We start from the raw sequence: 15956 nt of genomic DNA, 5'->3' as shown, positions 1-15956 counted from the left end.
AATATGCACTCCCTATGCTGCATCCGGGCAACCAAATGGAGATGCCCAGTTGTAGATTTCTCTCTAGCCCCCAGATTCTATATAGTGTGACTTGAGTTGCACGTGCAATTCAGGTCGTATGCTGTATTGTTCACCAACTTAATTATCTTAAGCTTATCAGAACCAATAATTGCCAATTAGGCAGTTATTGGCACTAATTGGCTTTAATTAGAATTTAAGTGTACAGCTTGCTAAGCATATTCTATAAAGTGATGCACGTAAATTCTAATGCATGCTGCCAAAAAGGGGGCATGAAATGGGCGGATCGTGGGCATTACTAAAAATTATGAGCACTGTTATAGAATACATCTGCTCTGAATCTAACTTAGTCGCCGGCATTTACACCTACTTGGCGTAAATTCCTGCAACTAGGTTTAGTCACATGGTCAGGCTCTAGGCGTATTCTATAAACCGCGCCTAGGCATATTTTATTCGGTGCCGATTTTTACAGCGCCACATATAAAATTTAGCCCAAGAGACTTAGCCCTTTTAAGATTGCAGATCCCTCTAAGAAGAGCAGAGAAGATAGATAATCACAGTTTTTAGATGTTATATCCAGAAATAGCTTCTGCAAATTTGGGCACATACAATTTAATTGAACAAGCTAATTAGGTCCGATAATTGGCTTGTTAAGCAATTGCCACTAATTAGATTTAATTGAAATATACAAGTGTAAATTTAGGCACGGGATCTGCATCTAAATTTTACACAAGAGTTTAAAATAAAAAAGGTGCACAGAAATGGGAGAGTCATGGGCAGAATGGGGTGTTCCCAATGTTTATGTGCATTGTTATAGAATGAGGGGGACTAAGTGCCTAATTTAGCCATGTACATTTGCACTACATTTCAGTTGGTGCAAATGGTTACGCCTAAAGTTAGGTGCAATTCCCAGGCGTAAGTTCTATAAACCATGCCTAACTTTAAGCACAGCTTATAGAATAGCGCTTTTTTCGGCTCCATATATAGAATTCACCTCTATACGTGTATTCAGTTTCTTTAGTCCTGCAGAAGTACAACAGTTAATGATACCTTTTCTTCTGATTGATCAGACAGCAGGGAAGAGGCTATTTTGGGCAGTATACCATTGCCAAGCTATGTAATATCCCCTGTTGGACTTGAAGATCGTATCAGCCGCAAGTATTCATTTAAGGTATGGTTAATATATTTCAGCCCCTTCCATCAGAAGCACATTCCTTTTCAATTACTGTGTAATGTTTGCTGATTAATTGTACGGCAGGAAAACAGGTTGACTGCAGTGCTTAAAATAACAGATCCCCGTCCTTGAACTAAGTTAACAACAAACCGGCTGTAGCATGCTGTTCAGGAATACAAGGCATAATCGTTTCTAGGCAAAATGATTCTTCTCCTTGTTCCTATTAATGGTTGCACTGATTCTGCTTACAGCTTTACCTTTGAGGGTTACAATGAGCTCATCTTATTTCTGGTGCGTATAGCTGGTATCGCATAATTGAACATTTTGTAAAGCAAGACTGGTATTCTTTGTACTAGATGACATCCATGTACATATAATTACTACATGTGTGAACAAAAAGATTTCGAAAAAGTGGAAAAGTATTTCCACTTTTCAGCACCTGTTTGGACAATATGCATTCAAGTATTTGTAACATTTATATATTTATTAGCTTTGAAGTATGCATGGGGTCCAGAAAAAAATGGGACTCCAAACATTTCTCCAAATAGCCTATCAATAGAAATCAAACAAAATAAAACATGGAAAAGAAAATAAGATGATACCTTTTTTATTGGACATAACTTAATACATTTCTTGATTAGCTTTCGAAGGTTGCCCTTCTTCGTCAGATCGGAAATAAGCAAATGTGCTAGCTGACAGTGTATATAAGTGAAAACATTCAAGCATTACTATGACAGTCTGACAGGGTGGGAGGATGGGGGTGGGTAGGAGGTATGCATGGGGACATCAAAGCATATCATTGATATTCTAAACAGGATGGGTGTGGATAGGTGAGGGGTGGGGGTGATCAACAGAGACATACAGCTTTATGGTTTATAATGGGCTAGGAACCCCAGATCCTTATTAAGTCCTTTCTGTTGGGTGTTAAAGTATTCAATCATTCTGACTTCAAAGGTCTTACGTTCTTGTATGGTTTTAAAGTTACCTTTCAGGATTCTCACTGTGAAGTCACTGGTACAGTGTCCTGGTCCTGTAAAATGTCCTAAAAGGTCCTACTGCAATTCAAGACATTTCTAAGTGCTTTATTTTTCAACAGGATGGAGCTCCAGGCCAACAAGCTCGCAAAACAGTTGAGCTCTTAGTTAATGAAACCTCAGAATTGTGGCATCAGTTGTAAATTTTGTGACAACTTTTGGCATGAGAAGAACATAAAACATTTTTCTTATTTAAGTGGTGTGTAATTCTATCTGTCCAGTTTCAGATTATTTAGGACATTGCGCATGCTGTTGGTGTGATTGGTGTGAAATGATGCTATCACATTGGATGATAGAAGGATGGAAAAGGTGGGAAGTCTTACACAATGGTATACATCATCTTTCCTCTCCTCCTCTCCCTCCAAACACACTCTCTCACAAACACAAGCATTCTCTCTGTCTTGGGATGATCTTAGCACTCTTTCCTTACCCCAAACCTGATTCTAGTACTGTGCCCCTCTCAAGAAATCAGACTAGCATGAATCATGCCTGTTTTCTGCTCCAGCTCCTCCCCTCCTCTTGCAGGCAGCATTGAAGGAACATGAAAGGAGGGAGTGTGGTTTAGTCTAGAGAAGAGCCAATCTGCTCCTTAGTCCAGCCTCTCCTTTCCTATTGTGCAGAGAGCAGAAGAGGAAGGCGTGAGGTTGGATTGGACAAAACACAGCAAAGAAGAGCCAATCTTTAATAAAATAAGGATATATAAGGGGTCTCCCTTGATCCCCTTACTAAAGGCGCCTCTCCCATCTGAAGACATTGACAGTGGTGTAAAGAGAAATATGAGTAGCTGGACTGTCCACTAGCTATGGTACTTCCCCCCACAGGAGTGATCACAAGGACAAAACAAAACTTTATGGTTGGACCATTCTTGCTCTCTAGCTAAGAACTGCACCTACAGAATATGAAGAGACCTGGAGATTTATGAATTTGTATCTCCTGGGATCAGGGGAACACAGTAACTGATGGCAGATAAAGACCTGCACAGTCTATATCCAGTCTGCCCAATAAGTTAGCCAGAGTCACACCTGCCACTCTGCGTGGGCCCCAGTCATCCGGCTTAAACTCTGGTTCCATATCATCATGCTGATCAATCCATAGACTGGTGGGTTGTGTCCATCTACCAGCAGGTGGAGATAGAGAGCAATCCTTTTGCCTCCCTATATGTGGTCATGTGCTGCCGGAAACTCCTCAGTATGTTCTCTATCTCAGCAGGTGGGTGGTCACACACAGCAGCAGCTCTGGCTAGGTCTCCAAGCCTAATTTTTAGGTTTGTTGAGTACCTGGGGTTGAGGGCTCTTCTTGAGCAAGTGCAAACCTGGTGGTGCCAGGTCCCTCCTTTTCTCCCCCCTCCCCGCTGGCTCCGTTTAAAAAAAAAAAAATTTTTGGACGTCTTTAAGGGAGTTTATTTCAACGTTTATTTCAACGTTTATTGCAGCTGCTCACCGGGACACCAGTTCGTTACAGCTCGGAGCGAGAAGCAGGTAATTTTACCTTTTATAGCGGGCAGGGGGTTCCCCATTCGGTCTCCACGTGGCTTATGGCGTTGGAGGGCGAGGGCGCAAGGATTCGCTCCCCGGACCGCGTGGGTGCGTCTAGCGGGGGATGCGGGGATTTCAAAACCTGAATCGCCTTTGTTAAGCATCAGTTTGGAGGCCGGTCACTGTCCCGGTTCTTCCTCCGGTGCGGCGGTTTTTCCCGCCATAAGCGCCCATCCCCCGCTGCTCGCCCTCTCCATGTTGGCCGGCCACTCTGCTCGGACGGCTTCTTCTTGGGCCGCCCTCGAGCTGGGAGACGTTAATACTATGGTCGCCCTTGATTCGGATGACGGTAAGAAAGCGGCCAAAGTTAAGCGCCGTTCTTCCCGCGCGGCTCCTTTTTGGAGTTTCGCGCCGGACGCCATTTTGGATGCGCAGCACGTTTCTCCCCCACTCTTGCGAGCGCCGGTTGAGGGTGCGTCTAGGGCCGTGGCCCAAGCTGCAGAAGTGCACAGTTCGGGCCATGTTGGCCGGCCACTCTGCTCGGACGGCTTCTTCTTGGGCCGCCCTCGAGCTGGGAGACGTTAATACTATGGTCGCCCTTGATTCGGATGACGGTAAGAAAGCGGCCAAAGTTAAGCGCCGTTCTTCCCGCGCGGCTCCTTTTTGGAGTTTCGCGCCGGACGCCATTTTGGATGCGCAGCACGTTTCTCCCCCACTCTTGCGAGCGCCGGTTGAGGGTGCGTCTAGGGCCGTGGCCCAAGCTGCAGAAGTGCACAGTTCGGGCCATGTTGGCCGGCCACTCTGCTCGGACGGCTTCTTCTTGGGCCGCCCTCGAGCTGGGAGACGTTAATACTATGGTCGCCCTTGATTCGGGCGACGGTAAGAAAGCGGCCAAAGTTAAGCGCCGTTCTTCCCGCGCGGCTCCTCGGAGTTTCGCGCCGGACGCCATTTTGGATGCGCAGCACGTTTCTCCCCCACTCTTGCGAGCGCCGGTTGAGGGTACGGCTAGGGCCGTGGCCCAAGCTGCAGAAGTGCACAGTTCGGGGGGATTCTCCCCTGAGTTCATTTTGCTGCTGCATCAGGCTTTTCTTATGCAAAACGCTGCCCCTGCCCCCCTGTCTGATAAAGGGGTTGAGGCCTCCGGAAGCAAACGCCCTCGGGTGGATTTCCAGGCCCTAGAGGACTCTGTCTCCTCTGATGTAGATGAGGGCAGCGTATCTGAGTTCTCCCAACGGTCCTTTGGGGATTCCTTGGAGGAGACGGATTCGCGCTCGGATGGAGCGGATGACCCCTCTGCAGCGCGGATCTTTCGCTCAGAGGATTTGCCCAACCTGTTAGTGCAGGCCATGAGCATTTTGAAGATTTCCTCTCCGGAGGACGTCTCTCCCTCAGCCTCTGTTGGCTCCGCCATTATGCTGGGGACGAAGCGCCCGCCTAGAACCTTCCACGTGCATGAGGCCATGCGCACCTTGATTTCAGCTCAATGGGATGTCCCAGAAGCGAGCCTCAAAGTGGCTAGGGCTGTCCCGCCTCTATCCTCTGCCTGAAGGTGAACGGGAGGCCTTTCTTTGGCCTACCGTGGATTCTTTAATCACTGCGGTGACTAAGAAAACGGCGTTGCCAGTGGAAGGTGGCACTGCCCTAAAGGACGCCCAAGACAGAAGATTGGAGGCGGCCTTAAGGTCTTTCTTCGAGGTGGCTGCTTTAAGTTTGCAGGCCTCAGTTTGCGGCTCCTATGTGGCCAGGGCGTGCCTGACGATTGTGCAGCAGGCTTCCCCCTTGGATCCTTCCTTGAGGGCTGATTGGCCGGCCCTGGAATCGGGCTTGGCTTATTTGGCAGACTTGCTGTATGATGTCTTGAGAGCCTCAGCCAGGGCCGGTCTTAAGGCGAGGCGACCGAGGCGGCCGCATAGGGCCCTGCGCTCAGGGGGGCCCCGCGCGGCGCGCCTAAGGTCGCCCCGCCCCGACCGCCCGAGTTCCAGTCCTCCTCCCTCCCTCGGATGGCGCGCGACGGCGGAGTGGTGGGGGCGGTCCGCCCCGGCTGTCAGCGGGTGGGGGGTGCCCTGCACCCGCTGCTCCCACCCTGTCCTACCTTTACAAAAAGACTGTGGAAGCGCCATAGGGACAGGCAGCGCCTCGTGTCTGCCCTCCCTGCTACTAAAAATGTCTTCGACATCGTCATTGGGGGCCTTCTCACATTGAGTCCCGCCCTTCTCTGAGGTAACTTCCAATTACTGCGAGGGTGGGCGGGACTCAATGTGAGAAGGCCCAATGACGACGTCGAAGACATTTTTAGTAGCAGGGAGGGGAGACACGAGGCGCTGCCTGTCCCTCTGGCTCTTCTAAATTCTTTTTTTAAAGCTAGTGAGGGTGGTGGGCGCAGGAGAACAAACCTAGTAGGTAGGTTGGGGGGGGGAACTCAGATGGGAGAAGGGTGTGTGGGGGGGGGGGGGGGTTCTCAAATGGGAAGGAGACTACTACTTAACATTTCTAAAGCTGAGGTGGGGAGGGGGTTCACGGATGGGAGAAGGGGGTGGGTGGGGAGGGGACTGGAGTTCTTGGATGGGAGAAGGGGACTGAGGAGGGAGTTCTCGGATGTGAGAAGGGGACGGGTGGGGAGGGGACTGGGGTTCTTGGATGGGAGAAGGGGACCGAGGTGGGGAGGGGGTTCACGGAGGGGAGGGGGTTCTTGGATGGTTAAAGGGGACAGGTGGGGAGGGGACTGGTGTTCTTGGATGGGAGAAGAGGACTGAGGAGGGGGTTCTTGGATGGTTGAAGGGGACGGGGGGGAGGGGACTGGGGTTCTTGGATGGGAGAAGGGGACTGAGGAGGGAGTTCTTGGATGTGAGAAGGGGACGGGTGGGGAGGGACTGGGGTTCTTGGATGGGAGAAGGGGACCGAGGTGGGGAGGGGGGTTCTTGGATGGTTAAGGGGGACGGGTGGGGAGGGGACTGGTGTTCTTGGATGGGAGAAGGGGACTGGGGAGGGGGTTCTCGGATGGGAGAAGGGGGCAGGCACTGGGGTCTGAGAAGGGGCCATTGGGAAAATGGGGGCCATGCCTGGGGCTGGTGGGAAATGAGGCATGCGTGGGTCAGGTGGGAGAATGGTTCTGAAAAGGGGGGGCCCTAATACAAGGCATGTGGAGTGAAGGGGGCTGGAACTGGGGGCTGAAAAGGAGGGTAGGTGGGATAGGGGCTAGTACTGGGACTGGAGGCTGAAAACTGATAGGGAGAAGTGGCTGGGGGGTCTGAAGCTCGGGACTGGTGGAGAAAAGGGCTGGGGCTGAAATGGGGACTGGTGGGATAGTGGGGCTTGGAACTGGGGACTGAAAAAGGGGTGGAGAGAGGGGCAGATCCTGGATGGGGTAGCGAGAGGGAGGGCAAAACCCTGGATGGATGGGAGAGGGAGGTTCAAATTGTGGATTGAAGGGGCAGAGAGAAAGGGCAGACAGTGGATGGCAGGGATAGAAAGGGCAGACAGTGAATGGAGGGGGGAGAGAGAGAGGGCAGACAGGGGCAGATGGTGGATGGATCATGGAAGGAGCAGAGATAGAGGGCAGATGTGGATGGAAGGACAGGGGAGAGAGGGCAGACATTGGATGGAGGGGACAGCAGAGAGGGCAGACAACTGGATGACAGATGCTGGATGGAAGGAAGACAGTGAAAAGAAGATGAGGAAAGCAGAAACCAGAGACAACAAACTGTAAATAAAATATATAGTTTTATTTTTTTGCTTTAGGATATAGTATTGTAGCTGTGTTAATAAATGTTTATAAATAGAACATGTAAATAAGGTAATCTTTTTATTGGACTAATTTTAATACATTTCGACTTAACTTTCAGAGAAGAAAACTGTAACAGTACTATACTGTATTGACCTGAGGAAGGAGATTTTGGCCTCTGGAAGCCAAATGTATTAGTCCAATAAAATGGTATTATTTTATTTTCTGTATTTGTTTTATTTCTATTTGTTAATTTGTAAAGTGGTGATTGGTATTTGTTAGTTTTTTCAAATTTACATCTGCTGTCTTTATATTTTGCACAGTACTAGGGGTCATTTCTGTTTCTGTGGTGTTGAATTGTATGCAGAGTCTGGCATTGGGGGTTCAGTTTAATTTTTGTCTAAATAGAAAGTTTCAATATTACTACTTATTCTATAGTGGATTAGGGTGTATCTGTGTTTGTGAAAAAGACATGGCTTTCAGTTGGCATTGACTGTGCAGGATCGACGATCTGTACTATTCTGTCTGGTTTTATTTTACAATAGGTGAATTGATGTTCTAGTGCTCACTGTAGTGTTTAAGATGCTTTCCTTTTCCTTGTGTGACTCGTAGAAATGACTGCTTATGATATGGTAGAATTGTTCAATAGGTCCTGAGTGTTTTATATTCTCGGCATACCTAGTACTGGATTTTGGAGGGAGTGTTAAAAAATGACCGGGAGGGAGGGGGGCCTTGGAGCTGGGAGCCCTAGGGGGGGAAGCCCTGAAGCTGGGGGCCTTGGAGCTCAGAGGGAGCAGCCCGGGAGCTCGGAGGGAGGGGTAGCCGGCCCTGGAGCTAGGGTGGGGGTGGAGCTAGGTGGGGGCGGAGTTAGGTGGGGGCAGGGCTAGGGTGGGGCCCATCAAATTGGTCTGCATAGGGCCCCGCACTTGCTAAGACCGGCCCTGGCCTCAGCTAAAGGTATGGCTCAGACAGTCTCTGCGCGGCGGTGGCTTTGGCTGAAGCATTGGTCTGCGGACCACGCCTCTAAGTCTCCGCCTGGCTAAGTTGCCTTTTAAAGGCAAGCTGCTTTTTGGGGTCGAGCTGGACAAAATTGTGACCGATCTCGGCACGTCTAAGGGCAAGAGAATCCCAGAGGTCAGGGCTCGGGCCAGTGCTCGCCCCGATAACTCCAAAGGACGGTTTCAGGAAGCCCGTCGGTATCGAGCCCGGGCAAGTCGGGCTCCTCTGCCCCCCTCTTCCTTCAAGAGGAACTTCTCCCCCAAGCAGCATTTCCTTTTGCAGAGACCGCCGTCCCAGAGGTGCTTCCTCTGGTCCTCCCCCAGGGTCTCATACCCAATGACGGGGCCCTGGTCCATGGCCCAGTGCAGATTGGAGGACGCCTGTCCTCGTTTCTGGGCGAGTGGACCAGGGTAACTTCAGACGCTTGGGTGCTGGAAGACATCAGAGACGGCTACAAGCTAGAGTTCTGCCGACCCTTAAAGAGACGGGTTTGTACACTCTCCCTGCAAGTCTCCGGTCAAAGCTGTGGCAGTGGCAGCATACTTTGGACAATCTGATCCGCCGGGGTGAGGTGGTTCCGGTGCCAGAAGATCAGCTTGGCAAGGGCGTTACTCCATTTACTTTGTGGTCCAAAAGAAAGGAGGTTCTGTAAGGCCTATCTCGACCTCAAGGGGTCAATCGGGCCTTGGAAAGTTCGGCACTTCCGAATGGAGACTCTCCGCTCTGTTATAGCGGCAGTGAAGGCAGGGGAGTTCCTGGCATCCTTAGACATCAAGGAAGCTTACCTGCATATTCCCAGCTGGCCTCCTCATCAACGCTTTTCTGCGTTTGCAAGTCCTGGGCCGACACTGTTCCAGTTCAGAGCCTTCCCGTTCGGGTTGGCTACTGCTCCGCGGACATTCTCCAAAGTAATGGTGGTCAGCGCGGCCTTCCTACGAAAGGAAGGAGTACAAGTCCATCCTTATCTGGACGACTGGTTGATCCGAGCCCCCTCTTATGCAGAGTGCAGAGTGTTTGCTCTTCTGAGCTCCCTGGGGTGGATCATCAACTGGGAGAAAAGCCAGCTGCGCCCGACTCAGTCCCTGGAATATCTGGGAGTTCGTTTCGACACCCAAGTGGGCAGAGTGTTCCTGCTGGACAATCGAATTGTCAAGCTTCAGGCTCAGGTGGACCAGTTCCTAGTAGCCTCTCCTCTTCGGGCTTGGGACTATGTGCAGCTGTTGGGCTCTATGACGGCCACGATGGAAGTAGTGCCCTGGGCCGGGCTCATATGAGACCACTACAACTCTCTCTGCTGCAGCCTGGACTCCAGTGTCGGAGGATTACGCTGTGCGCCTTCCCTTGGACCATAGCAGTGCGCAAGGCGCTGAGCTGGATGGCTGAGGACAGACAAGTTGTCCACAGGGATGCCTTTTTTGACCCTGGAGTGGGTTGTCGTACCGACGGACTCCTCTTTGACGGGCTGGGGAGCCCGTTGCTTGGGAAGGACAGCGCAGGGGGCTCTGGTCTCCTGCAGAGCAGAAGTGGGTCTATCAACCTCCTGGAGACTCAGAGCCATTCGGATGGCGCTTTTTGGAGTTTCATCCGTACTTGGCGTGAAGCCAGTAACGGGTCCTGTCGTACGATGCCATGGCTGTGGCCTATGTCAATCGCCAGGGAGGTACCAAGAGTGCCCCCTCTAGCCAAGGAAGCCATGAATCTATGCCAGTGGGCAGAAGGCGAACCTGGAACAAGCTGTCGGCGGCCCACATTGCTGGAGTCATGAATGTCCAAGGCGGACTTCTCAGTCGCCATACCTTGGATCCCGGAGAGTGGCAGCTATCGGCTCAGGCGTTCTTGGACATCATGAAGCGCTGGGGCCAGCCGAGCCTAGACTGATGGCGTCATCGGCCAATTGGCCAAGTGCCGCGCTTTTTCAGCCGAGGACGAGACCCTCGATCTTTGGGAGTAGATGCTCTTCTCCAACACGTGGCCGACACAGGAGCTTCTCTATGTGTTCCCCGCCCTGGCCCATGTTGGGCAGGGTACTAGACCGGGGTTTACTAGACCGGGTGGCAAAGCATCCGGCCGGGGTAACCCTGGTGGGTCCGGACTGGCCCAGACGTCCCTGGTATTCGGACTTGATCAGGCTCTCAGTGGACGGACCTCTGCGACTGCCAGCGGAGCAGGGCCTGTTGCATCAGGGTCCCGTGGTGATGGAGGATCCCTCCCCCTTTGGTCGTACGGCCTGGCTATTGAGCGGCAGTGTCTGAGGAAGAAGGGCTTCTCAGACAAGGTCATCGCCACTATGCTGAGAGCGAGGAAGCGCTCTACTTCTACTGCTTACGCCAGGGTTTGGCGTACCTTTGCATCGTGGTGTGAAGCAGGCTCCCTTCACTGCTCCAATTTCTTCAGTGTTGGCGTTTCTGCAAGAAGGTCTGGAGAAAGGCCTGTCGCTCAGTTCCCTTAAAGTCCAGGTAGCGGCTCTGGCTTGCTTCAGGGGCCGCCTGAAGGATGCTTCCCTGGCTTCGCAGCCAGATGTGGTGTGCTTTCTCAAGGGAGTTAATCACCTGCGCCCTCCTCTGCACTCGGTGGTACCTGCGTGGAATCTCAATGTAGTGCTAAGAGCCTTGCAGAAGCCCCCTTTTGAAACCCTTGTCGAGGGCAATCTCTGAAAGACCTGACGTTGAAAGCAGTCTTTTTGGTGGCTATCACTTCAGCCAGAAGAGTTTCCGAGCTCCAGGCGCTCTATCATGTCGAGAGCCCTTTCTGCAGTTCACTGAGGCAGGAGTGTCTATTCGCACAGTTGCCTTCCTTCTTGCCCAAGATTGTATTCTCGCTTCCATGTGAATCAGCAGCTCTGTCTCCCATCCTTTCGTAGGGAGGACTACCCAGAGGAATACTCTGCTCTCAAATATCTAGATGTGAGACGAGTCATCATCAGATACTTGGAAGTGACCAATGATTTCCGGAAGTCGGATCATCTGTTTGTCCTGTTTGCAGGTCCTCGTAAGGGTCTGCAGGCTGCTAGAGCCTACAGGTGGCAAGAGGGGTCACGGAAGCCATTGCGCGGCTTATGTGGCCGCGGGGAAGGTGCCGCCTATCCGCTGAAGGCTCACTCCACTAGAGCTCAGGGCGGCCTCGATGGCGTGGGCGCCGGGTCCGTCTCCTTGGAAGAGATTTGCAAGGCGGCAACTTGGGCATCGGCTCATACCTTCTCCAGGCATTACTGCTTGACTGTGGCTGCTCAGGCGGAGGCCTGGTTTGGAGCTTCAGTGTTGCGGTCAGGGATTTCTATGTCCCGCCCTGGGTGAGTACTGCTTCGGTACATCCCACCAGTCTATGGATTGATCAGCATGATGATATGGAAGGTAAAATTATGTATCATACCTGATAATTTTCTTTCCATTAATCATAGCTGATCAATCCATAGCCCCTCCCAGATATCTGTACTGTTTTTATTCTGGTTGCATTTCAGGTTCAAGTTTAGTCTTCAGTTCCTGTTCAGGAGGACTTCGTGTTCAAGTTTTTTCAATTGGATTCTTCAGGAGTTGAGACGATTTTGTGTTACAGTGAGCTACTGCATTCCTCTCCCCTCCGTTTTACGGGGCTGGATTGAGACCTAAATTCTGCTGGCGCTCCCTCCCGCTTCGTGCGGCTGTAGGACAGCTTTGTACCCCTCCCGCTTCGGCGGTGTTAGGGTCAGTCAGCTCCTCCCACGGTTGCGGTTGCAGGATAAGCCAGATCCCCCTGCATCGGCGGGGTGGTGTCCCTCCCCCGCTCCGCGGGGATGAGCTGGACGGATTCTCCTCCCCCACTTGTGTGGGGATGAGCTGGGTTAATTCCCCTCCCCCGTTTCGGCGGTGGTGAGCTGGGCAGAGTGTCCCTTTGTGGGTGTAATTCTCTAAGTGCTGAGTCCTGCGGATGGAGCTTTGATATCGACATACTGAGGAGTTTCCGGCAGGGGCGTAGCCAGACACCCAATTTTGGGTGGGCCTGGGCCCAAGATGGGTGGGCAGAAGAACCTCGCCCTGTCCCACAGGTGATTTGGTTGGCCCCACACCCTTCCCTATGATGCAACTTCCTGTTTCCATCTAGGCAGAAATACATCAGAGGGAAGGCTATGGGGCCTTTGCGAGTAGTATGTATGTCACTGCTCACTGCAGGCGAAGATCTACTACTTACAAGGTGTGCAGGAGGGACACTTGTTGGGAGTTTTCGGCTGGTGGGGCTTGGGGATCCCTGCCAGGCACATCATAGGTATGCTGCTCTGGGTGGGCCTGGGCCCACCCAAGCCCACTTTTGGCTACGCCACTGTTTTCCGGCAGCACATGACCATATATAGGGAGGCAAAAGGATTGCTCTCTATCTCCACCTGCTGGTTGATGGACACAACCCACCAGTCTATGGATTGATCAGCTATGATTAATGGAAAGAAAATTATCAGATATGATACATAATTTTACCTTGAGACTCCACCATACCAACTATTTAGGCAACCAAATATGATGAGGATGAACTAAGACTACAGGTATTGTTAACAGTAATCAACTTTCCAGGTATTGTTAACAGTATTCAACTTATCAGTCACCAATGTCTTCCCCTCCCCCCAAGCTGCACAGAAATCTAACTCACAGCACGTGACAATAAAGTGATCTGCAACACTAGAGTTGTTGAAGCTTCACCTGTCTTTTGCTGTTTGCAGAACACATACTGTAGAAGGCTGTCCGGCATCTGCTTCGGTTCTCCCATAATGGTTTTGGCTAATCTTCTTTCAGTTTTTTGCCATTTGTGGGATACAGATTATAGAAGTCTGTCCAGCTTTGGCCTCAGTTCCCACTACTCTTTCCCAAGTAACACCTCAACAGCCATGTTGCATATCCATTCTCTCTCTATTTAGGCATCCCCTGTGTCTATCCCATGCATTTTTTGAATTTGCTCACTGTTTTTGACTCTACCACCTGTCCTAGAAGGGCGTTCTAGATGAAAGACGACCCTACGAAACTGGGCATCCAAATGGTAGATGATGTTATATGAGCAAGTACAAAGTGATGCATGTGGGAAAGAGGAACCCAAACTATAGATACGTGATGCAAGGTTAGGCGTCACTGACCAGGAAAAGATCTAGGAGTCATTGTTAATGATACTTTGAAAACCTCTTATCAGTGTGCTGTGGCATTACAGAAAGCAAATAGAATATTAGGTAGTATTAGGAAAGGAATGGAAAATAAAAAATGAGGATGTTATAATGCCTATCGCTTCAAGGTGCAACTGCACCTTGAATACTGTGTGCAATTCTGATCACTGCATCTCAAAAAAGATATAGTGGAATTAGAAAAGGTACAGAGAAGGGCGATGAAAATGATAAAGGGGATAGGACAACGTCCTAATGAGGAAAGGCTGAAACAGCTTGAGTTCTTCAGTTTGGAGAAAAGACAGCTGAGGGGAGATATGATAGAGGTATATAAAATACTGAGTGGAGTGGAATGGGTAGACGTGCATCGCTTGTTTACTCTTTCCAAAAATACTAGGACTAGGGGGCATACAATGAAGCTACAATGTAGTAAATGTAAAATGAATCGGAGAACATATTTCTTCACTCAATGTGTAATTAAACTCTGGAATTCGTTGCCAGAGAATGTGGTAAAAGCAGTTAGCTTAGCGGGGTTTAAAAAAGGTTTGGATAGCTTCCTAAAGGAAAAGTTCATAAGCCATTATTAAAATGGACTTGGGAAAATCCATTGCTTATTTCAGGGATAAGCAGAATAAAATGTATTGTACTGTTTTGGGATCTTGCCAGGTACTTGTGACCTGAATTGGCCACTGTTGGAAACAGGATACTGAGCTTGATGGATGTTCTGTCTGTCCCAGTATGGCAACACTTATGTACTTTCTTTTCCAGAGAAGTTATTGTTTGGTGGTTTGTCATTGCAGGTGTTCATTGTCTTTTGAGCACCAGGTCAATCATGTTGTGAATTAGTTTTTCTTAAACTTTGTTAACTTACAACATACATCATGTTTAGTGAGAAACACTTCTCGGTTTTTGTTCAAGCTTTTGTTTGGTCTCATCTAGATTATTGCAATAGCCTATACTGCTTTCTCATGGTTAAATTACATACAAAACTTCAGATTCTTCAGAATACTGCTGCAAAATTGATTTTCCATTTGAAGAAGTTTTGACATAGCCAACCCTTGTTTGATATGTCTTCACTGGTTGCCTTTACAGGCCTGGTTTTTTTTTTCAAACTCTTTGATGGTTCCAGCCCTGAATATCCTATATAATAATACTCACCTCCAACGTTCTATGAGCCTGGCTGCCTGTGTCCGTAACTTTGGGCTCCGAAAACCCAGAGGACGTGATCAAGTTGGAATCTGTTTGTGTGCGTGCGTCAGACGTCAGACACACGAGCACAAACTGATTCAAACTTGATCACATCATTTGTCCACACCGCGGGACCGAGGAGACTTCAACTGGCAGGGGTTGGGGTCCCCGGCAGCACAGGTACGCAATGGCGGCGGGGGAGGTTTGGCGGCAGGAAGGGGGGCTTGAGAGGGTCGCGACAGGGGGGTCCAGGGGTCAGGAACTCCGAGGGGGGGGGGTCTGGAAATCAGAGGGAGGAGGTGGGGTCTGGAACTCAGAGAGCGGGAGGGAGGGGGTCTGGAATTCGGAGGAGGGGACGAGAGGGGAGGAGGGGGGAATGCACCACCTGTACAAAAACTAAAAAATAAAAAAAAAGGGGGGCTACCCTGGAACTCGGAGGGAGGGAGGGGGGTGACGACGTCCCTGGAACACGGAGGGAGGGGGGACGATGACGACCCTGGAACACGGAGGAAGGGGGGACACTGGAACTGGGTGGGAGGGAGGGACCCCAGGCACACACACTCTCTCTCACAGACACACACAGTCTCACTCACTCTGTCATTCACACACACTTGCAAATTCACTCTCTCTCATGCACAGTCACTCTCACACACACACTCTCAAACATACACACTCTGAGAAAAACCTTGCTAGCGCCCGTTTCATTTGTGCCTGAAACGGGCCTTTTATACTAGTTTATACTAGTTTTCATTTCAGTCAGATTTTCTAGGACTAGGGATCCTTATTTTCTTTATTTTTCATCTTTCTCAGGATTTTGTTTTAAGAAAATTTTGGATTGATCACTTTATCCGTCTGTTCTACTCCACCTAAGAATCTGAGAAGAATCTGAGAATTCTGGAAGAATTTTAAAACTATTTATTTAGAAAATTTCTATTATGATTTTTCTTTTCTACTTTTGTTTTTGTACCAAATTTAGGAGTTGGCAGAATTCAAAAGCCATATTATATTACATTGCATTACATTATATCATAGTTGTGCAGCCTTTCAAGTACATAGTAGGTCCTTGAGTAATTTCAGATCTGAAGGGAGTAGGAAAAGAAGAAATGAAAGTGGAAACGAAGGAATGGGATATCTAGTCTTTGTGTGGGAGTAGCAGGAGTAAACACCTGTTCCCAGTGTCTGCTTGTTATCCACAGGGCAGATGTAAGGAGTAAGAGTACTTTGTTGTGGAAGA

At 49.8% G+C, this 15956-nt stretch overlaps 1 protein-coding gene across 1 annotated transcript in view; it reads left to right on the top strand.

Moving 5' to 3' along the window:
- The window catches only part of PLEKHA7 (pleckstrin homology domain containing A7), a 927681-nt gene that overhangs the window by 591578 nt on the left and 320147 nt on the right, over positions 1–15956 (top strand). Inside the window, 1 exon segment of the mRNA XM_030201054.1 lies at positions 1089–1189. Within this exon segment, the coding sequence (XP_030056914.1) occupies positions 1089–1189 (101 nt within the window).

This window comes from Microcaecilia unicolor, chromosome 4 (assembly GCF_901765095.1).
Source record: "Microcaecilia unicolor chromosome 4, aMicUni1.1, whole genome shotgun sequence".
NCBI lineage: Eukaryota > Metazoa > Chordata > Amphibia > Gymnophiona > Siphonopidae > Microcaecilia > Microcaecilia unicolor.
The sequence above is the reverse complement of the archived record's forward strand: the minus strand, read 5'-3'. Positions and strand labels throughout refer to the sequence as shown.